General features: G+C 42.9%; 2 protein-coding genes across 2 annotated transcripts; both read left to right on the forward strand.

Moving 5' to 3' along the window:
- The first annotated feature begins 700 nt into the window (after positions 1 to 700).
- Positions 701 to 19,717, forward strand: LOC113587909 (meiosis inhibitor protein 1). The gene is made up of 30 exons (XM_035525045.1): positions 701 to 838; positions 1,078 to 1,198; positions 1,500 to 1,550; positions 2,312 to 2,385; positions 2,558 to 2,663; positions 2,924 to 3,127; positions 3,423 to 3,571; positions 3,715 to 3,829; positions 5,029 to 5,145; positions 6,024 to 6,123; positions 6,300 to 6,434; positions 6,872 to 6,955; positions 7,045 to 7,186; positions 7,414 to 7,525; positions 7,774 to 7,834; positions 7,982 to 8,112; positions 8,254 to 8,413; positions 8,529 to 8,676; positions 9,067 to 9,336; positions 9,450 to 9,618; positions 9,727 to 9,831; positions 10,433 to 10,543; positions 10,732 to 10,879; positions 11,117 to 11,139; positions 11,513 to 11,691; positions 11,936 to 12,017; positions 12,122 to 12,228; positions 14,227 to 14,358; positions 15,804 to 15,914; positions 19,685 to 19,717. The coding sequence occupies exons 1-30, from the start codon at positions 701 to 703 to the stop codon at positions 19,715 to 19,717; spliced, it is 3,618 nt and encodes a 1,205-aa protein (XP_035380938.1).
- Positions 16,943 to 22,983, forward strand: LOC113587914 (coiled-coil domain-containing protein 134). The gene is given in 8 exon segments (XM_027026864.2): positions 16,943 to 18,257; positions 20,260 to 20,396; positions 20,476 to 20,597; positions 20,761 to 20,845; positions 21,185 to 21,336; positions 21,338 to 21,367; positions 21,762 to 21,833; positions 22,029 to 22,983. Coding segments are annotated over 7 exon segments (696 nt in total). The 5' UTR covers positions 16,943 to 18,257; positions 20,260 to 20,287; the 3' UTR covers positions 22,155 to 22,983.
- Positions 22,984 to 23,681: the final 698 nt, after the last annotated feature.

Consider the following 23,681-nt stretch of genomic DNA (forward strand, 5'->3'; position numbering starts at 1 on the left):
CATTCTAAATTGTCTGAACCTGCAATTCCCTTTTGCTTTCAAGAAATTGGTGGATACTCTAACATAATTATTTGCGAAACGTTGTTTAAAGGTAGCTGTGGACAGATCCCCTTTCTTTAACGCTAAATCAATAAATAAAAGACAATGTGTCAAGACATTGTGTGTATGTGTGTCAAAACATTATTCCACGCAATGACGAGGCATGTATGACAGGATTTAGATTTAATAAGGTAATTCAATTATGTAATTGCCACAACGCTCGCGGATCCTGACGACGCCATACGTCTTCACCTCGTGCGCGTCGCTGGACTGTCGGGATCTAGATCGCGTGCGGCTAAGCCAAACGGTCACAGCTAAAGTTAACCAGCAGGAAATGGAGCGTGTTTTGGCCTGGCTGGCGTTATCTATGAACTCACGAATGTACGGATATAAAAGTAGCCTACTGCACCACAGGAATTGAAATGTTTCTTTATTCTTTTTTTTTAGTTGCAATGATACGGTCGAACATCGAGCTAACCAACGAACTACGTTAACTAAGTTAACGTTAGCTAGCTAGCTGCCTAGCTAGGTACCTGAATTAAAAGGGAAACCAGCAGCTTTTGTAACCTAGCTAGCTCTTTGCATTATCCCTAATGTATACATTGTGAGGTAAATCTTTAGGTAAATTACTCCATGGTGAGTAAATTGCTTCAAAATAAAAATGACGACGGTGGACGTTACCTATGAGAAAATTCACCTCAGACACGATCCGAGGTGGTCTGTACGCGCGGGAGCTTGTGACGGTGCAATGGTGTGTATCGCCTGCGTTATAGAAATGATGGACAGAGAGGATGTCTCGGTAATATTTACCTTTTTGTTTTAAAACTAGTTTTAGGCCTTCTGTGAACTGTCCACTTAAATTGTTTTGCTGTTTAGTCAGTAGCTCGTGCTGGTTGTATGGAAGTAGGAACTGTCTAGTAAGCTAACAGCAGTTTGATTTGTGGTCTAACATTGCTGTTCTAGACTGTCTGGACTCAGTTTTGTGGCTCAGCTGTTCTAGACTCTGTTTTGAGGGTGTTGTGTATGTTGCTGCTGTAGACTGTGCGGAGGTCTGTGGCACTGACGGGTGTTGGGGAGCTTCTGAAGAGTGCTGGGGTCATGAGGGAGATCCTGGAGCAGGACGAAAGGGTGTGTCTGCATTTCACCTCCTCCTTACTGAGTAAGACACACCCCCTCTGCATTTCACATCCTCTTTACTGAGTAAGACAGGCCGCCTTTGTATTTCATGTCCTTCTTTCTGAGTAAGACACATCCCCTCTGTATTTCACGTCCTTACTGAGTAAGACACACTCCCCACCTCCTACTTAGAAAGGTGGTAGGAGTGTTCTCTTGTAATAAACTGTAGGGGACTATATATTGTACTGCTAATAAACTAGCAACTCTTAACAGTTCCCTGAATCAGCAGGGTATTGGGTGGGTTAGGTTTCCTCCCATATTCTCTTATGTTTCATCCACTACAGAGATGCTACAGTCTGTTGGAGAACCAGCCACACTAGAAAAAGTCATGCAAGGTGAGAGGACACAAAGAAAAATGACATCTGTTTGAAATGGCATACTACATTACTGTATACAGTGTAATGTACTCAGTATATATGGGATACTGGTCCCTGTTGTAGTCTGCAGTATAGTGTCCAGTATGTGAAAAACGCAAACAATACTATGAGGTCACATCAACGTATGAAGGTTCCACCCACTTTTGAGAGATTCTTTGCCACCATTTAACATGACAGGTTAGAGTACACATGAAGATAGCTCTGGTCATGTACTAGAATATTTGGCTGGAGTAGCATATCATCTGGGTATCTTTTGAGTACTGGAAAAGAACTCAAAAAAGAGTACTGATTTGGGGCACAGTCAGTATGTAAGTACTATGTAGTAGAATATTTCGAACACAGCCATAATCTCAGTAGCATTACAGACTACAGCTCTTCCACTGTAGCCCTTATCACTATCCTGACAGACCAACTGTACCATTATAGACCACCTTTCAAATGCTACAGAAGCCCTCTTATATAAACCACATCTGTACCATCATAGACGCCTATTTTTGTCTATGAAGTAACATTATAGACCGTAGTTTTACCATTATAGACCATGTCTCTATCATTATAGACCACTCCTGTAGGTCAAGTCTCTACTGTTATATATTATTTCTCTAATGTTATTGATGGTCATGGCAGGGAGCACTGCACTCTGTAACTTTCAGCATGAGATAAAATAAACCTGCACGTGTGTGTGTGTATTTGTATGTGTTTGTGTGCACCTGTGTTAGTGCTGGTTCAACTGTTGCTGGAAGTGAAGAAGGAAAAGCTTGTGCAACATGTTCTACATGAACTTCAAACACAGGTGAGACACACGCGCACACACACACACACACACACACACAAACACACACACACAGAGACATGCCCTGCTCTGTAGCTGTTATGTCTGCCTCACGCTTTCTATTCTCTTTCTTCTCTCTCCATCTTTCTATTCTCTCTCTCCATGTTTCTCTCTGTCTCTCTTTCTCTCTGAGTTGTGTGAGGGAGCTGGTGTGAGGGGTTTTCTCCTGTGTGTCACGTTTCTGGGGAAACTGGTGGATGCAATTCCTGATGTAGCCCTAATGCTGACCACAGTCCACTGTAAGACACACACACACACACACACACACACAAACAAATTGATATGATTATGAATAAGTGTAGCACACACTGGATATTCTAGACTGTTTTTTTAATATTGATACATTTATTTCCCTCTCTGCCTCTGACCCCTTTGTCTTTCTTTCTGTCACTTTCGCTCTCACTCTTTTCTCTCTCTCTCTGTCTCTCTGTCTCCTTTCTGTCCCCGTGCATCTCTCTGTCTTGCGTCTCTCTCTCTCGCTCTCACTCGCTCTCCCCAGTGTGTGTGCTAGAGGCTGTGTGTTTACGATTGCTGAACCCTGATGAGGAGCTTAAGGCTGCAGTGTGTTATGTGCTGCGTGGGGTGTGGGCGTCTGAGGCTGCAGTCCAGTCTGTGTCTCACACGCTCAGAGACAGAGTGTGTGTGTTACTGCTGCAAACACTCACACATGCCAGCTCACTCCAGCTCACCATTAACAGCCTCGGTGAGAGAGGGGGGAGAGGGAGTGTTGAGTGGAGGGGTATATAGAGGGATAGGTGGGGGGAGAGAGGGAAAGAGAAAAAATACTAGAGAAATAAAAAATTTTGTATGTCAGGAGTATAAGCACAAAAATATAGTAAAAATATTCGAATGTAAGAAAATATTAGAACAAAAGAGGATATATAAGCATGTAAGAAAGAAGTGTTCAGTCTGATATATTCAGTAGCATGGCAGTGTTACATGGTTATTGAAACCATCTGCGCATTAATACATTTGTGTGTGTGTGTATGTGTGTTTAGGGTTGCTGTTATTGGTTTTACGGAATGCGGAAAATGTGTGTTTATTGATGAATCAGACACACAGTGAGAAAGAGGAGCATGAAGAGGAAGAGTCACACTGTACCCAACTCAAACTGCAGCACTGCTCTCTTCCACTCACCCTAAAGAAGGTACACATGTGCGCACGCACGCAAATTTATCTTGTCTGTCTTTGTCTGCTGGTAAGGTGTTCAGACTTCAGTCTTTTTGAATGATCTCTTACTCTTCCCCCCATCTTTCTCATCCATCTTTCACCTCCGTCTCCCTCTCTCAGCTGCTGCTGAGTGGTGATGAGTCATTGCAGGTGGCCAGTGTTCAGTGCGTGAGTTCTGTGCTGGTCCACTCGCCCAGCCAGTATTGTGCCCCCTTCATACAGGCGGACATACCTGGTCAGAACCACTGCACTACACTCAGGCTCGCACCCTCGTGTGTGTCGCCCCCTACAGCTGATCAAATGAAATGACTTTACCAAACATGGAAGAAAAGTAGCCAGACAGTATCTGTGAAGGCAGACACTAGTGGTAGATTTCTTTTCAACGTTGTTAATGGGTTGTAGAATGAGTATGTGGGAATGTTTTTCAGGTGGTAGTGAACTCTTCTTGCTGGTTTCCACTGTGTCTTGTCCATCTGTCTAAGGGCAACATTTAAACCTCTCATCGGTGCAGGAATGTTCGTTTTATTTTTTTTTAACTGTGAAATGTTTATATATATATCTTCTGAAGTTGACAGCAGCATTTAGACTGTGAGAGTAACTACACTGGTATCAGGGACAGGAATACTAGGACATACATTAGCTCTCCATGACATACTGACACTACAAAACCAGCAGTAAGTTGCAAAGTATCATAATCTCATTAGATCAAATTTAGTTGAAGAACTGATACTATACATCTTTGCCCTGAATCAGTTTTACAACAAACCACTGTACCAGTTTTCCCAAGTCCTGGACTGACCTCTCCAATATAACCTATACAAGAGAGTTTTGTGGAATGATCTAGTATTCCCGGATTCTGGATTGCACAGCTGTTGTCAGAATGTGCTAAATGCTATTGTTACATCATAAGTAGAATTCTTCAAGTTTAAGAGGTTTTATTGTAATTTCAGCTATATACAAGTACACAACAAAAACAAGACAATGTTCCTCCAGAACCATGGTTGCAACATAAAAACAACAGTGCAACAGACAACATGCTACACAAGTGCAAACAGTCCAATATAGTGCAAAATGTCATTAAATAAACAATAGTAATACAGGACAAAAACAAAATACAGTTATAGGACATGAATGTTCACTCATCTCTTACAGGTCAGCTTCTGTTTTATGGCTTAAACATTCCCTGCCTTCTTCCCTGCATTCCCTGCCTTCTCAGCTGTTTATGTAAATTTGACGATGTAAAGTTCATGTAAAGAGTTTTAGTATTAAAGTGTTAAGAATGTGACAGTGCTGGGGATAAATCTGTCTAAAACTACTGGAAATGAAACGGGTCCATTTTGCCCTCCAAAAGCTGTATATTCTTATCATTGTTGTGTCAGCATACCTACCTGTTTCTCATTCCTCTCTGTGCCACCCTCTGTCTATGTGGGATAGAGTTCCTGTTTGAGTGTGTTAGCAGCAGCAGTGAGGTGGTGCTGTGGTGTGTGTATGACTGCCTGCACCTGCTTTGTCAGGAGCCTCTCTTCTTCTCTCACTGCCACTCTGTCTACGGTGAGACACTGCTTTCCTCTGTGGCCCTAACCTCAGTACTGAAACACATGAACATGCCTGCAGTGCTTACGAAATGTAAATGAAGTTGATAACTACCCTTACATTTATATTGTCAGCATTTAGCAGATGCCCTTATCCAGAGCGATTTACAAAAGTACTTTGTCATCTACTCATAGAATGTATACTAGTCAGTGCAGTAGGTTAGCGTTCAAGAAACCATTGAATGAGGACACTGTTAGATACAGGAGCCAATGCTGATACCTAGAAAGAGTTAGAACATGAGCACAAGTACAATACAGAACAGTAAAGAGTACAAAAAGTTCAATGAATCAATAGTAGTGCAATATTTAAAATACTTAGCATATACAGTTATGTAACAACAACACCGTTTATAAGTAATTACACAGTTGATAAGTAACACCATTGATGAGTAACTACGATGGATGATAAGCAACAATAACAGTTGATAAGTAAAAGCAGTTGATAATTAAACAGTTGATAAGTAACAACACAATTGATAAGTAATAAGATAAATTACACAGTTGATAAGTAACAGTAGATAACTAACAATAACAGTTGATAAGTAACAACACATTTGATAAGTAACAACATAGTTGATAAGTAACAACTCATTTGATAAATAACAATAACAGTTGATAAGTAACAACACAGTTGATAAGTACTAAGTTTTTATATATGTATATTATATATAATATTTGTTACGTCTTTTTTTATATATATATATATATATATACAGACACACACACACACACGCTCCGTAGGTACCTTAGTGAGGACACAAGCACTCTGTGTGTGTGTGTGTGTGTGTGTGTGTGTGTGTGTGTGTGTGTGTGTGTGTGTGTGTGTGTGTGTGTTAGGCATTGAGTCTCTTGTTCGTAGTCTTAAGGCTGCACTGAAGCTGTCTAATCTGGAGGTGCAGAAACAGGGTCTACGGCTACTTACAACTATACTGGAGAGGTAACACACACACACAAACAGTGTCTATGGCTGGTTACAGTTATACTTGCGAGGAAACACACCCACACACACTCTTAATCACACACACAGTATTCACATTTTACTGGTAGGTTTTCATCCCACTGTGTATCTCTGATTTAACTATGATTTCGTTAAGATTATTTTGTGTCTTTCAGGCAGCCAAAAGGTGTGCGTCTGTTCCCCACTAGCCCAGGGTTTGTGGGCGTGGCTGAGGTAGTGGTGGGGGGTGTGGCCTCATCCTGCTTCCAGGTAGCCACTCAGGCTACACGAGCAGCTGCTGCACTGCTCAGGTGACCACATAAATGACTGAACACACACACACACAAATAAACACACAAGCACAGATTATCATTAAACCACTGATCCAGCTTGATTTTATGTCTCATAGTATAAGGGAGCAAAACCCAAATAAATAAGTGTGTGTGTGTGTGTGTGTGTGTGTGTGTGTGTGTGTGTGTGTGTGTGTGTGTGTGTGTGTGTGTAGGACGCATCATCAGTCCAGTCCAGTGCATTATGGAGAGCTGAAGAGGATTGTGGAGACTGTGACAGCTAGATGCAAAGAGCTGCCCTTACACACTACCTCACAACACAGAGTATGTATGTGTGTGTGTTTGGGGGACATAGTAAGTGTGGCCATATATTTTGCTTTACATGTTGGTCTTTGCTACATATTTCATGATGGGTGCCTGATCATTACCCTGTCTGTGCATGTGTATGCATGTTAGAGGTGTTTTTACGGTTCTGGTGGCCAGTCTTCTAAAGCAGGAGTGCTTTTAATCCAAGCCCTGGTCTGTTTTCTGGATGCCTGCAGGTAACTCAATTCAGGAGATTTCACTATTTTTTAAGGCAGCTAGCTCTTATCTTAGATTAATTTAGCACTGACTGTGTGTGTGTGTCCAGGCTGGCGGAGGAGTGTGTGACTGAGGTCAATGTGAGGGAGAATGTGTTTAAAGCACCTGACAAACAGAATGAGGACATGATGCAGTCTTTCTGTGTGCATCTGCTGCAGTGCTGTGATACAGTCTACATTCCTACTGTTACTGTGGGTTAAACACACACATATCCACCATGAGATACAAACACACAGGCACACATACACACAGACCATGATACACACCTTGAATACTGACATGTACACAGTAATGTCACTGCGCTTCTCTTCTTACTCTTAACTTCACAGTACTTTTTTTTGTGTGTGTGTGTGTGTCTGAGGTGTGTGTATGTGGTGTGTGTGTGTGTCTGAGGTGTGTGTATGTGATGTGTGTGTAGCGGGTGTGTGAGCGAGGCCCCTGTCCTCAGGTGCTGCAGCTGTTGTTTTCAATCCTGTCTCTGCAGTTCTCTCTCTGTCCTGCACTAATGCCCGACTTTGCTAACAAGCTTGGTGAGACCCCTACACACACACACACACACACACACACACACACACACACACACACACTGGTGAGAACAAGAAAACTGAAAAGATCACAGTTCAGGAACAGTTAGAGAGTTTGTTTAAATAAACTTGTTTTTTGGAATACTTATCAGTCCTCTTCATATCCCACTTAATGTGTTTGCTCATTCCTCTTACTCCCCCCCCATCCTCTCTCTCTCTCACACTCTCTCGCTCGCTTGCTCTCTCTCTCTCAGCTTCATCTGGTTTCATTCGACTGGCTGTAGAAAACCAAGCTGTACTGTGTTCAGGAAATCGGTACAGAACACAGCACACAGTCTTGCACAAATACAAACAGCATTCATCATTATACAGTGCACATGTTTTGTGTGCTGTGTGCGTGTCAGACTTAAAAGGAAATGATTTAAATTTAAATGTGACAGTTTTCCTTTTAGGGAAGAAAAGCTTTTGCTTAGATGGGTCTCTGTGTCATTACAGACACGAATCTCTAAATGCAGCTTGCTGTGGTTTTCTTCTGAAACTCTGCACATGTCTGCTTTCACAGCCAGACCCTGTCACCAGCACCCACCACCAAGGTTGTGCAAATTTGTGTTAGTGTGCATTTGTCCAGGCTGGTGGCGATTTGTGTGAGTGAGTCCAGTTTGTTTGTTTGTGTGTGTGTTTGTTTTCTTCCATTAGTTTTGTCACAGATCTTGTCTCTCTCTTCCTGCTCCAAGGTGTGGAGGAGGTGGAGTATGTATTACGGGAATGTTTGCCGTCTCTGTGCTGTCGAGTGTGTGAGTGGCCCTTGATGCTGAGTGAGGCTCGAACAGTCAGCCAAAACACACAATACTGCTTACTGCACCTGCTGTATCTCTCACTGGTGCATGGAGACAGGTATGTGTGTGTGTGTGTCTGTTGTTTTGCTTTGCTTGTCAGTATGTGTACATTTGGTTTTGGTTTTATGCCTTTCTTGAAAAAAAGAACATAAAACTGTGTGTGTGTTTTGCAGGTTGCTGCCTGATGCTACCGTATTCTCTTCTGTAGTGCACTTTATGTTTGTGATGCAGGAGCAGTGTGATTCCCTCCCTCCATCAGTACTGCAGTCAGCACTATATCTACTGACAGCCACACAGGACAGCAGTCCTGATCTAGACTGGGTAACACACACTGTAACAACTACAGTCCTGATCTAGATTTGGTAACAGACACTGTAACAACTACAGTCCTGATCTAGACTTGGTAACAGACACTGTAACAACTACAGTCCTGATCTAGACTGGGCAACACACACACACTAACAACTGCAGTCCTGATCTAGACTGGGTAACACACTGCAAAAGAAGAGCAGGCCTGATCTCGACTGGTTAACAAATTTCATTTTATAATGATATTGCCATATTCCAAAGTGTAATAGGAGTGTAATGTAGTGAAATATACTGTAGTACAGTGCATGGTGGTACAGGGTAATATTTTTCAACCAAATATGTGAACTGGAGTTTTGTCATTATGAGCTGTCATTTAAACCAGATCTTCCTCCTCTCTCTTAGACTCCTCTGAACAGCATCATTAAGGCCTTGTCTTCCTCTCCTTTCTCCTTCTCTCTTCTCTCCTCACCTCATCCTTCACTCCTGCGCTTCATCTTTCGCTACCCTGAACTGGCCGAGCGTTTCGGAGCAAGGGCTCTGGCTGGGTGGCTGGCAGGTGGATCAGAACCTAGTCTGATTAGAAAGGAGGGATGCAGCCACTCAGATCCAGAACAGAACTCAGTCCTGCTGGAGCTGTTGGAGAGAAACCCTCCTATAGCACAAATGCTGCTGGTGAGATCAGTTCTGCTGTCTCTCTCACTGTACCACTGCACAAATCCTGCTGGTGAGATCAGTTTCTCTCTCTCTCTCTCTCTCTCTCTCACACACTTTCTTACCTGCTTTAGAGTGTAGTCTGCGATTCTGAGGGCACAGTAGCAGAGCGTGCAGTGGGCGTGTTGCAGCGGTACCTGGAGGCGGAGCAAGATTGTAGCCCCTCTCTCTCGGCCCTGCTCAAACCAGCCCTGCTGCAGCTCCTGCAGAGAGACACCTGTGACAGCACTGACAACAGCACAGGCAGAGGGATCACACATACAGACACACACACACACACCTTTCCTTTTTTTCCTCTAACTCGTTCTCTCTGTCTCCTTCTCTTACTTTTTCTCTCTCTGTCCCCCCAAGTTCCTGGTTGCTTGTCTCTGGTGCTCCAGATGTTGTGTGTAGTTCACTACAGCTCCTCAGATCAGGGAGACATGGACAACACAGACTTCAAACTGCTTTATCACGGTGAGGTCACATGCACACAAACACTTGTGTGAACTTTTTGAGCCTCACATACACTTAACTATGATATACTCAACCATATACATTGTACATTGTGTATATAATCATAATATACATATATTGTACATACATTGTTAATATATTTTTGTACATACATAGAATATATATTTATCTGTATATATATATTTTTTCTCTATGCACCCCTGGTTCTCTTCCTCAGTTTGGACAGAGCACTCTCCACCATTTCACTGCGTGTTGTACTGTGTATGACTATGTATGTGACAAATAAACCAAACTTGAAACTTGAAACTTAAAGACCTACAAATAAAATCTGACCATATTCAGATGAGTACATGGGTACATGCTGTTTCAGGAGGTGATTTTAAACTTGAATATGATGTCTTCAAAAAACTGAAACTGAAAATATTAAAGAAATCATCCATTTGCTCAGTGTGGTGCACAGTACATCTCTGGAGTTAAAGTTCCCTTTAACTGAGCAGTTTTGCTCCATTAACATTCTGGGGTGAAGATTCACTTTAAAGGCCATGTTTGTCTAATGGTGCAGTGTGTGGGTGTATGTGCATGTGTGTACGTGTGTGTACAGTGAGCAATCTTGTTGGAAAGATGAGGTGCAGTAATTCAGAATTTCTGCTGCCAGCGTTGAACTACCTCTACTTCTGCCTAGCCATGTCTCCTCTACACACTGCTGATCGAGGTAAAACACACACACATACACACACACATACACACACTACTGATCAAGGCAACATGCACACACACACACAAACACGCACGCACACACACATACTCGTTCAAAATTTAAGTGCATCTAAAATTATGTAGAGTTGTCTTATACATATATTAATTTATTTGTGTGTGTGTGTGTGTGTGTGTATGTATCAGCTCTGTCCATGCTGTTATGTAATACAGGTGTGATGGAGGTTCTTGAGTCTCTACTGAATGTCTCTCAGTCTTCATCACTCACTCCTCTCTCTCCTCCACCACCTCTCCTCTCCTGCTCCCTCCTTCTCTTCAGCTCTGTCATTACCCTGCAACACACACACTCCACAGAGGTGAGGCACGTGCACACACGTACACACACACCCCACTGTTTATTTAAATTTATGTAAAGAATTTGGAGGTCACATACATGCAGACACACCATCTCTCAGAACCATTCAATGTTGACTGCTTTCATATGCTTTTTGTGTGTGTGTGTGTTACAGGTCCAAAAAAGTGTGCGTTTAGACCTAGACAGTATTGTTAAAACCCTTGCATTCTGCAAAAGAAACACTGACAGCCTAGTACTCAGTAAGACATACCTACACACACATTCTTTATAATGACCTGCAACATCTAAAACCTTAAACAACATTTCATTTATATTTGTTTATGTCCAAAGACAGTAGCCACCAGCAAAATAAAATTTTCAGACCTCTCTGTTGCACTGCATTGTTGGATGGCCATATTGATCAAGGTTTTTAATTATACTGTATTAATACTTGACCAAATAAGAGATCATAGAAGGCAGTATATTTAATTCAGCCTCAATGCTGGACACATTACATCAGTAAGTGTTGTGACAAAGGCTGTTTGTATACTCTCTCTTTCTCTCTTTCTCTCTCTCTCTCTCTCTCCCTCTCCCCCTGTCCCTCCCCTCTCTCCCCTTCTCCCCTCCAACTAGTGTGTCGTGTGCGGTTGGTGCAGGTCATGTTGGATGTGGACTTTTCCTCTCCAGTGGTGTGTGTGTCAGAGTGTGGAGGGCTGCAGCGCCCCTTGCTGCCTGTAGATGGATCTCTGTATCCACTGGGCTACAGTGGAACTGTCTGTCTGCTTTCAGCCCTGCAGAATTTACTACTGCAGGTACACACACACACACACACACACACACACACACACAATCAGTATATCTGTTTTTGCTCTCTCCAGTGTTTAGTTTTTTTCTTCGCATTACTGTTGAAGGCTATTTCAATACTTGTGTGTGTGTGTGTGTGTGTGTGTGTGTGTGTGTGTGTGTGTGTGTGAATGTGTGTGTGTGCGTGTGCGTGTGTGTGTGCGTGCGCGCGTGTGTGTGTGCGCGCGTGTGTGTGCGTGTGTGCATGCGCAGAAGCAGGAGATGCTGCTCGGTGTGTCTGTGAACTGTCTGAGATCACTGATTGACTTTTTACACAGGAGGAGGCCAACTCTAGGTATGTGTGTGTGTGTGTGTGTGTGTGTGTGTGTGTGTGTGTGTGTATAAAGTATCTTAAACTCTATGTTTAATTTTTTCTGTTGTCTGTGTGTGCTCATATAGTCCAGCATGTGGTGTGTCAGCCATGGAATCTTTTCCTGCTGTACTCTCTGCTCAACTCAGGGGAAAGTCTCTTACTGCACCCTGCCACTCTCAGCTTACTGACACTGGTGAGAACACACACACACCCAGCCACTCTCAGTTTACTGACACTGGTGAGAATACACACTCACCCAGCCACTCTCAGCTTACTGACACTGGTGAGAACACACACTCACCCAGCCACTCTCAGCTTACTGACACTGGTGAGAACACACACTCACCCAGCCACTCTCAGTTTACTGACACTGGTGAGAACACACACTCACTCAGCCACTTTCAGCTTACTGACACTGGTGAGAAGACACACTCACCCAGCCACTCTCAGCTTACTGACACTGGTGAGAAGACACACTCACCCAGCCACTCTCAGTTTACTGACACTGGTGAGAATACACACTCACCCAGCCACTCTCAGCTTACTGACACTGGTGAGAACACATGCGCGCACACACTACATACATATCTATTTCTACTTTTGTTTTTCCTTCTCTGCTGTATTGTACCTGCACCTGTACTCGCACTTTCATGTCTGGTGTGACACCATGACAAAATGTATCCCTTATACTTGGTGAATGAAAGATTCAGATTCTCTCTCACACACACACATTCATGTCTACATGCATATTGTCTGTGTGCCTGTTAACACCTTACATTAACATGTGTTTCATGTCTTTACATTTACAGCATTTAGCTGACGCTTTTATCTAAAGCAACAATTATGACTGAGTATAACTTGAGCAACTAAGGGTTAAGGCCCTTGCTTAGGGGCCCAATTGTGGCAATTTGGAGGTGGGGGAGCTTGAACCGGCAACCTTCCGATTACAAGTGAAGTAAACCACTGAGCACCTGTCAGGACAACTTCATCCTGCCTATCCTCTGTCAGGACAGCTCCATGTCTGACCACCTCCAAATGTGGTTTGAGCAAAATGATCACAGTTCAGTCACATTGCATCCTGGGGTGTTTACATTTGGCTTTTCATATGGCCAAATGAAACTGAATGTGATCCAGTCACCAAAAACACGTTAATGCAATATGTGTGTAAGAGTTGGTACCAGGCCGAGGCCTCCTCCGGCCACCAGGGGGAGGCCTCGAGTCAGGTACACTACCAATCAGGCTTGTTGCCCAACAGCTGGGCTAGGTCTATATAAGCCCAGTGACCCAGTCACTCAGTGCTGGGTCTTTGCTAAAGTTTTGAGCCAAGCTCCTAGCTGATAACTGAGTATTGAGGTCTGTGTGTCCTTGTGCTACACCTCTATTCTGCTCTGCAAAGGGTGCCTGTGCTTTTGCACATCTTCTCCAGTTTTCCCTCTCAAGTCTGTCTCTCCTGAGGCTCCCCTGAGCCACTAAAGTTCGTCCCTGTTTCTGGTTTTGTTTGGGAAGTTTGATAGTTTGGTTTTCCCCAGTGCATCGGTGCTGCCATTCTTCCCGTGGCATCTATTGTTTTCCCTTTTTCCATGCTCGGCGTGGTGTTTAGTTTTTCCTCCGGTTTTGTTGCCTTTCATTCCTTTGACCACCATAGTCTAGCGGGAGCTCATTCGCCTCGCAACAAAGCGGCCGGGGTTCAATTCCCTACTGTTGTTTTTTTTACTTCTCTTGTTTTACCTGTTCTAAGATCTAACTGTTTTGCACACAGACCCGCCATCATTAAAGTGTTGTAGCTCACCCAGCAGAGTGTCGGGGTCATCACCTATCTGTCTTGGGTTTGAGTGCCATTACAATGTGTCCCTTGCAGTCTTCAAACAAAGACTGAAGATACATCTATTTGTGGAATATTTAGATGACCACTGACCCTGCTCTTATGCTGAGTATCATTGTATCATTGCACTTATTATTGTATGAGCTTATATGTATTTTGCACTTCTAGACATCAGCACTGATCCCTGTATTTCAACAATATTCTAGTTCATTACTATGTTAGACTAACGTACTGTACTAAGATACATTTTATGAGTAAAATGACAACACTTTTGTAAGTCGCTATGGATAAGAGAATCTGCCAAATGGCAAAAATGTAAATGTGTCTGTATATGACTACATGTATATGCATGAATGTGTGTGTGTGTAGCTGGTTCGCTGGTCCAGAGGGTACATACAGTGGGAGTCGGATGTTGCGTGCGTGTGTGAAGCTGCTGAGAGGCGAGGAGTAAAAGAGCTAGGAGAGAACACCAGACACATCCTGAAACTACTAGTCACCGAGGTAACACACACACACCCACACACAAAAACTATTGTTCACTGAGGTAACACAGACACACACTGTTTTAGTATGTCGGTTATTGTTAATTGCATTCCCTTTTTGCTCCAGTGTTTTTTCTGTGGAAGTCTTGAGTCTGTTCATGTTGTTGCTACGTTTAGTTTCTTTGTGTTGTCTAGTTTTGCCTCTGTGTCTCAGCTACTGGGCCTTGGACTGTTACAGGATCACAGTTCTGGATTTACACCGATAAACCTTACTCAGCCCCATGGTTATGTCCTGCATTGTCTTCCTCAATATTACTGAAATAATGCTCATGAATGAGAAGATAAATGAAAAAAGATAAATACATAAAGGTGTTTACAAATAGGGCAATACAATTGTGTGTGTGTGTGTGTGTGTGGGCGGGCTACTTACTGTCCCCCGTGTTGTGCAGGCAGATATACACTCTTTTTTGCCTTCAGAATGGCCTTAATTCGTGGCACAAATTCAGCAAGGTGTTGAGAAAAGTCCTCAGAGACTTGGGTCCATATTGACATAACATCACATGCATGATGCACATCTTCTGTTCCACCACAACCCAGGCTGTGGCATTTAAATATTAAATTGGCATTAAATGTCACATTCTTAAATCACCTTTCTTCCCCATTCTGATGCTCAGTTTGAACTTCAGCAAGTGGTCTTGAGCATATCACACTTACATACATTGAGTTTCAATGTAAATGTTATTCTACAAAATGGATCTGTACATTCTGTAGATTGTGTACATATATACACAACCATATACATTGTACATTGTGTATATAATCATAATATACATATATTGTACATACATTGTTAATATATTTTGTACATACATAGAATATATATATTTCTCTTTGCATATATATATTTTACATATATAGAATATCTATATTTCTCTATGCACCCCTGTTTTCTTTTCCTCAGTTTGGACAGAGCACTCTCAACCATTTCACTGCGAGTTATACTGTGTATGACTATGTATGTGATGAATAAACCAAACTTGAAACTTTCAGCCATGTAATTGGCTGAATAGATAACTTAATGAGCCATTGAACATGTGTACCTATTAACGTGGACGGCGACTGTATAAAGTGTTGCGTTTCTTTTCTTTGAATAGAATGTGCAGTTGTGTGTAAATCTGCATCATTTTGGGTTATTAGATAATGTCTTCAATTTTTTCCTATTTAAAATGTCTTCTAATTTTCTGATATTGTATGAGATTGGTGACGGTGGTTTTATTTCCTGATTTACTAGTCTGCTGTGAGGGTCTCTGGGTTTTCTTTTAATAGTTTGTTTGTATCCTCTGCTGTGTAACGGGGCAGAGTTTTTCCATGGCTGTATCAGCCTGAATCTTAAGAGCACTGGTGCAACATATTCCATGAACTAGGGGCTGCTTTCTTATATTTTCTCTCTCTCTCTCTCTCTAGTGCAGTGCTTTCTCTCTTTCTGAAAAGTTAAAGCAGAGCATAAACACTTTGTTGGATACACTCTGTCAGCTTACTCCCTCTGAGACCAGGACCAGCACTGTAGTGTATCCTGTATGCACTCATGTGTTTGTATGAGAGAGATTGATTGATTGTGTGTTCATGACTACACATGTGTATTGTACCTTGACCTGGTGGCAGTAGAGTGGGAGCTCTGTTCATCTGTGCTGCTGAATTCAGAGTGAACACACAAGACTTCAGTGTGTAACTAGAACATCAGTGGACCTGCTCTCTCCTGAACCGCCATGTCTTGCCTGGAAGGATCGTGAGCCCAGATACATGCAGTGTCCTAACTGGAAAAAGTTGTAAAATTGTTGATTGTTAATGAAATTGCGTTCGGATGATTTAACATTGGTCAGATGTTTAGTTATTAATTTATAAGCGGATGTGTTTATGATTTTCGCGATATATTAACATTACATTGTTCTTTTATTACATGCACTTTACGCGGTAAGAAAAGCTTGCTAATTTCTGGAATGACCAAACTCATTTTGGTGTTTTGTTAAACGTTACAAACTTTAACATTTGAGAAGTGTTGAAATTAAAGCCTTGTGCTTGAACTGAAGCACGTGTCCGCTACTGTGGCGGAGCGAGACGTGGGCAGAGCGCTGTGTACTAGTAAAACCACTCCGTGTGGAAACACTAGATCATTAGCTGTCAAACGTTCAACCGACAGACGCGTGGCAGCGGCGGACTGGTGCACGCGGGTAGTATGTAAATTACAGTTGCAAATTCGACTTCGTCACTTGAACATTTAGTCATACATTAACTGGTGTAAATTAGAAGAATAAGGGATATTTGTGCGGTGTAATTACCGCGGCTGCTTAAAAGGTAAGTGAATCACGAGCTCGTGTCATTCATCCTCCCGTGCGGTGTTTGCTCGGTTGACATCACTTAAGTATTACAGTCGTGGGCTCGGGGTGACCGAGTCACTCTTCTATCTGTCCCGCGACCATTTTCCAGATGTTGCTAGGATGGGCAGAAACGGTTGTGCCTAAGCGGATCGGATGCGGTTTTCTGGTCGGCCGTGAATCACGGCGGCTAAGTAGGGATGCACCAGGTCTGTAGCCGAACCGTTCGCCAGCTACTAATCGAAGTAACGCCAGACGTGATTTTATATTTCTAAAAGCTGGAAAGGTGGACTTGTGCTCAGCTAAACGTTGCTGCATCAGCAAGCTCCTAGCTGAAACCCACATCTTCACAAGACTGCAAGAACATCCCTTCTTTCAGTCTGGCTAGTATAATACCCTCGGTGGTGTTAAATGGAGCTCGGTTTATATATAGCTGGATGACTTGCGCGATTTACAACGTACATATTTACAGAGCAGACTAATACAAATACATAAGTTGATCAGTCGCCACGCAGTGGACAGCCTAAACGCAGGCGCCTGGTCCAGTAGGGCTGTGCCGTCCTCGTGTACGTGTAGGCCAGCGATATAAGAAGAGGGAAGGTGTTCGTTAAACGTACAACTTTAAACCCCATTCCGTGCTCTATAATGTGCTTTGCTCGCTCTCTCCTAATTCGGCAGGCTTTGCGAAGAGTCTGGAGTGTTCATGGCAGGCATCGTAACCCACTGAGTTAATATGTATCTGGTTAATTTACTTGCTGGTCAGTCTAGGTGCAGGAGACTCAGCTCTACGTTGTGTAACTGCGTTCTTTAACGTATACACCTGATACAAGCAAAGGAAGGTTTTAAAGGAACACTCCACTCTCAGACCTAAATAAAAGGAAGATATTTTGAGCTTTAGAGTAGTTTAGAATGTTTTGCTGTATTTTTGTGAAATGCTTTATTGGAGTTAAAGGGAATGGATGAACATTTGGTCTAGGCTATGAGCAGGTCTTTAGTCTGTAACTGAAGGTTTCTCCAGCTCACAGGGACTTCAGCACAGCATGCGATCCCAGTGTAAGCAGGAGTGTAGATTTACAGCCGTTGCACCGGACATCTCGCTCTATTTTAGGATAACATGGCCTTTTAAAATTCTGAGTAAATACTTTCCCACAGTTCCCTGAGCCAGCTGTCACAAGCCGAGTCTGCAATTACTCCATCCTCTCTAACTCCTTATTGACCTGGAGCTAAACTCCATTCCCCCTAACTCCCTGCTCAGATGAAGTTAAAGTGCTACAAAAAACAATCTGGGCTGCAGGTGATGTTGAGCACTCAAGGTTCTGTACCATGGGCTGTGCCTGTGGATGTCTGTCCCACCGCTGGCACTACCAGACTCCCAACACACTCAGCTGGTTTTATACCAAACCCTTTAGTGTTGAGTCATGTGCTTCAGCTCAGTTGAGTTCCCCCAGGACTGGGAGTGGTGTGTGTGTGTGGGCATGCTCACTCCAGTTCAGACAGGCACCCTGCTCTGCTGTCTCTTATCCAGGTGCAAAACCAGCAAGTTACGGTAAGTCCATTATCTCCTCCATGCGAGTTGTGATTGGCCCTGTGTTCCTGGAGATGGTTGACAGCTCCTGATTGGTCCTCTGGTATACCTTGTGCTCCCACAGTGGGACAGGAAGGTGCTGCATTTGTGTACAATGGTGTGACTGCTGAACAATCAACCACCATGCACTCTGGAGGACAGGATGCTAAAAGCCCACAGTAAAACAAGTTGATTGGTTGGAGGTTGAATAAATAAGATCAGTGGTAAAAGTACTTGACTTGTAATCAGAAGGATGCGAGTTCAAGCCCCACCACTACCTAGTTGCCACTGTTCAGCCCATAAGCAAGACCCTTATTACTCTAATTGTCACTTTGGATAAAAGTGTCAGCTAAATGCTGTAAATGATTCTAGACCAAGTCTAAATCTAGACCAGATGAGCTGCTCTGTACCAATTAAGGTTTTTTGGATAACAGCATCAGCAAAATGGCGTAAATCTCAACAAGCGATAATATTGTGTAGCCCAGCATACCCGTGAAGTGATAGTGTTCACGTCTAGGTGCTTTTGAAGAACTGGTTTGGGAACATTTTTGCTTGCCACAGTGTCAATGGAGAGGTTTATTTTAGACCAGAAAAAGAAGGTGGGTTGGAACAGGAAGCTTTGTTTATGCAGAGCCACGCATCAAACTCAAACATCTCAGTTTTGTTCCTGGAGCTCTGTATTGCGTCTCTAAGGCTAGATTAGATGCGGTGTGTCTGGGATTATATTATTCACACGGTCCTAATCTAACCTACTTTAGGATGCCTATAATACCAGTCTTTAAGTATCTTGTTGCCTCTAATCTATCCTGATTCATACTGTTAATGTACTCTGGTTCAAAAGCATTTTATTGAGTAAGGAGTGGTTTGCTAAAATCTAAAGTGAACTACTGATCTGGTCCGCTTCTCTCTCGCTTTCTCACTCTCTCTCTCTCTCGTTCTGTCTCTTTGCTTGATCATCTCCTCTGTCACTATAGCAGAAGGATGAAATATTAAGTAGAAAATCTGTCTGCTCCTTGCAGCTCTCTCTCTCTCTCTCTCCCCCTCCCTCCCTCTAGGTCTGTATTAGTGATGCTGCTCATAGTTCAGTAGGATGTTCCTCTTCAGAACTCAGAAATCAGCACACATCAAATATTAATCTCACTGGCTTTTATTTTTAGATTTGAGATGAGGCAAAAAAATCACAGAAGGAGAGATGACAAGGCACTGCTTAGAGAATGAAAAAAATAAATGGCTGAAGGTGCAGGAGAGAGTGAGAGATGGAGGGAGGGATAGAAGGAGGGAGGGAGATGACAACCATTCAGCTGCTTCTTCTCTGTTTATTCATAGTTGCCATGGAAATCAGCACCATGCTTGGCAAATGGTTGTAAAACTGGTAAAGTGTGAGCTACTCTATGTTCCACTGTGTACAGTTAAACTCCGCCCTCACTGTGGTCCTGCGATGACACTCAGTCCAGCACACCTTGATCACACAGGAACAGGAGCTTTAGCACAGCTAAAATTACAGTGATTAAACTACAGCACTAAAACTACAGTGTTTAAAATACACCATTAAACATAGTGTTTAAAATACAGTAATAAACATATAGCGCTTAAACTTCAGCATAAAATCTACAGCACTGAAACCAGAGCGCTTAAAATACATTCAGATAATGTAATACACAACAACTGTTACGGAATGCTGTATGTCTTATGTTTGAATGGTATATCCACTCTACACCCAGAACCCTAGATGTTGGTCAATATCACCAGGTCTGGCACCCTGGTTCTTTTTAGTGACTGTTTGTGGGTGAGTGTTTGTGCTCTGATTCTGTGAGGATATTGTTGATGACGACCTCTTGCGTCACCACTGGCTTTCTATGTTTTAGGGATTAGGGTTTATGCTGGTGTCTTTAGTCCGTTACCAGACACCTCAGACCGGCTTTACTTCACACTGCTCCCTGCCTCTGTTCCATTAACCAATGTGTTTTTTCTGTGTGTATTTCAGGTGAGTTGGAGTGGAGCCCCTGCTGGCCATGCTGAGTGTTTGCGCTGTGCTTCTGTTGGCAGCCACTGCTTCTGTGTGCTCACCAGAGTCCGACACACACACACACCAGCCCAGACATGACTCCAATTTGGAGATCTGTATCCTACCCTGCATGTGTGCGTGTGCATGTGTGTGCGCGCGTGTGTGTGTAGGGTCTTCTTCCTAAATGTGTATCAGATAAGCGTCTCTTTGAGACTAAGAGGAAGGATCAACTGAATGCACTGAAGAACCTGGTGGAGCTTAATGACGTCAACCAGCAGTACAAGATCATCGACATCATGCTCAAAGGCCTCTTTAAGGTTCCTCTCACTCTCCTCCCCTCACTTTGTCCCCTCTCACTCCTACTCACTCTCCTCTTCTCTCCTGTCCCTCTGGTCCCCTTTATGTGCAGTATTGTTCTGTCTTATACTGCAATTTCAACTGTTATTGAAATGGCTGTTATCAACAATAAACTTTGTGTAGGTATTGGAGGACTCCCGAGCTGTTCTCATAGCTGCTAACATGCAGCCTGATGATCCATTCCCTTTGGACGACAAAATAAAAGAGGGTTAGTGTGTGTGTGACCTCGTTCACTGTGCTCTATGCGCACACACACGTACTGTAATACACACGTGATCTCACACAGACAAATTGTATGTACTTTGGGATGGTTTAAGATGTAGTTTGACTGTTTTTATAAACTACTAACTAATTTCCTAAAATCCCCACACAATATATCTTCATTATCAGTTTGTCTTGAGAAAATAGAATGTAGGTTTTTAATGAGTTTATGAAATCTTGTGTGAGGTGTTTGTCTTGCTTCTGTAAATATATATAATGTGCTGCTGCTGTGTGTGGTTTGAGCTGCATTGACTGCTCTGCTCTCAAAGTCTCTGTCTCCCCCCAGCGTACTCCCATGTGGTGGAGAACACAGCGTTCTTCGGTGACGTAGCATTGCGGTTTCCGCGGATCGTGCATCATTATTACGACCGTAACACAGAGTGGGGGGGTCTGCTGCGCTGGGGTCTGCGATTCTGCAACCAGACCGGGGTGTTCAGCGGGGGGGGCCCATCAGCACGTCCTCACACTGGTGGGTGGGGCACCTCTGGGTAGTGGGGACAGAAATAGCATCTGCAAACAGTCATCAGCTAAACACAGCTGCTTAGCCATAAATTGCCCACAGATACCCCCCTTTAATTAAAGTACCCAGACATACCACCTTTAATTAAAATACCCACAGATACCACCTTTAATTAAAGCCACCACAAACTATAACACTCAGACTTCCTACGAGTGTTGCTCTGACTTTACTGAACAGTTTTGCTGCTCACAATTTGATAGAAAGACATGATCAGTGTAGGTAATCTCTTGCTCTCAGTGTAGGTAGTCTCTCACTCTCTCTCTCTCTCTCTCTCTCTCTCTCTCTCGTGCTCCCCATCTCTACCCTCACTGTCTTCTCCCAATTGGTTCAACCCCCCCTCCAGATGTCACAGGAGTTGGGAATTACAGAGAAGTCTCCAGACTTCACTAACCCCTACCGTACGGAGAGAGACGATGTGAGATCACTACACACAAATGCGCTCTTGTACACACACGTACTCTCACACAGACATGTACTCGCACACACGTGCATTCTCATACACCGTTATTCTTAATCTTTGTCATTTTAAAAGTTGTGTAAATAGGTTATGATAGAAACAGTGTACAAATAGAGATCTTTACAATGACCTTCCTCTCTCTCTCTCTCTCAGGTGCTCCACACTGCAGAGGCCTTCCAGAAACTTCTTCGTGAAGAGCAGAAGCGAAGGAGGAAGGAGGAGAAGAGGAAAGAGATGAGGAAAGGCCCCCGCATCTCTCGCTCCCGCACTGAGCTATAGCGCCGCCTGTGGCCAAACGCTGACCTGTAGCCAGAGAGACATTCAGGGAGGCGGGGGGGGGTGGCGGTAGATCACACAGATCTCGGAATCAGTGGAGGTCAGAGGTCAGGCAGGGTACAACAGGTGAGCAAAAAAGAAGAAATGATGGACTTCATGTCAAAGAGAAGCCTGCTGGTTAAGGGGTGTGGCCATGGGCGTAGTCATGGGTGTGGCCTGTGATGGGTGTTCTAGGACATCTTCAGCTATGACAGTGCAACACCACACTGATTTTATACTGTTTCACTTTGATGTTAATCCTGAAAATACATAATGTAAAAGAAGTTATTGAACTTAAATAACTTATTATAAAGTCATATAAATAAGAAATACAGAATAAACTAGTATAACAGTGAGAGCTGTGTTTTTACAGCCAGTCGTTTACATCGTTGATGCTGTAGTTCTGTAAGCCTGCATCACCAGTGACTGGGAGATGGCTGCGGGAAACATGAACCTGCTGGGATGTGCTACCATCAGACCTCACACAGGCAGGTTTGCTATAGAAGAGGATTTGATGGGAAATGTTTCTTAACTGAATTCAATAGCTAGAGCTTGTTTAGAATATTTGAAGATGTACAAATCTTTGACTGAATTTGGTACCTGTCAGTTCTTAGGAAGGTTATATTTTTTAAAAATGTATAAAAACTTTGATTAAAGTTTTAAATGACAATTATGTAGGCTCATTTATGTTAAAGATTCTATTAGAATGTGTGTATGCGTGTGTGTTGGGCAGTATTAAGTTTTTGTCTAGTGTCCCGTGTGAATCATTAAAAAACCTCCTCTTGTATCTGAATCTGAAACGGTGGGAACAAAAGTTTTTGCTGCAATTCTCTTTATGGCCATTAGATGGCACTATGATGCCACGTTCTCCCTCAGGAGATCACAGCGTTGCAACCACCAATGAGATAAAGGGAACATGATTCAACCACCAATGAGATGAAGGGTATTGTATTGATTTTATTAGACCATTTCGTATTTAAAAAGAAAAACAGCATTCCCACACTTCTTATGGTGTGTTGCCTGTAATAAATACCAAAACAGATGATACAAAAAGTCCAAAGACAATGGATTCCATTGTGATCCATTATTTAGTGAGATGAATGAAAATGATACAACCACCAATGAATTAAAGGTAATGAAATTCAAACACAAGTTTCCTTGAATTCACCCCATCATCATGGGGGTCTACGATTCACCCCATTTTCATGTGTTGCCTGACTCATCCTACCATAATGTGTTCCCTGATTCGACCCTGAGTCAAAGGAAGCTAAATTATCTCGGGGGGCGTAGCTAGCTCATAGTGGGAATTAACAACCAAATTTGTCTGAAAATTGGGATAAATAATGTTTAAAAAAATTTAGAATGTTTACCTAGATATGGCAGTGAGAAGACTAGATATTACACTTATGTACTATCATTGCACATTATGAACATAGACTAGTTACCACACATACTTGCACTGTGATTAAGAACATACACTATATATTACAC

This window comes from Electrophorus electricus, chromosome 4 (assembly GCF_013358815.1).
Source record: "Electrophorus electricus isolate fEleEle1 chromosome 4, fEleEle1.pri, whole genome shotgun sequence".
Taxonomy (NCBI): domain Eukaryota; kingdom Metazoa; phylum Chordata; class Actinopteri; order Gymnotiformes; family Gymnotidae; genus Electrophorus; species Electrophorus electricus.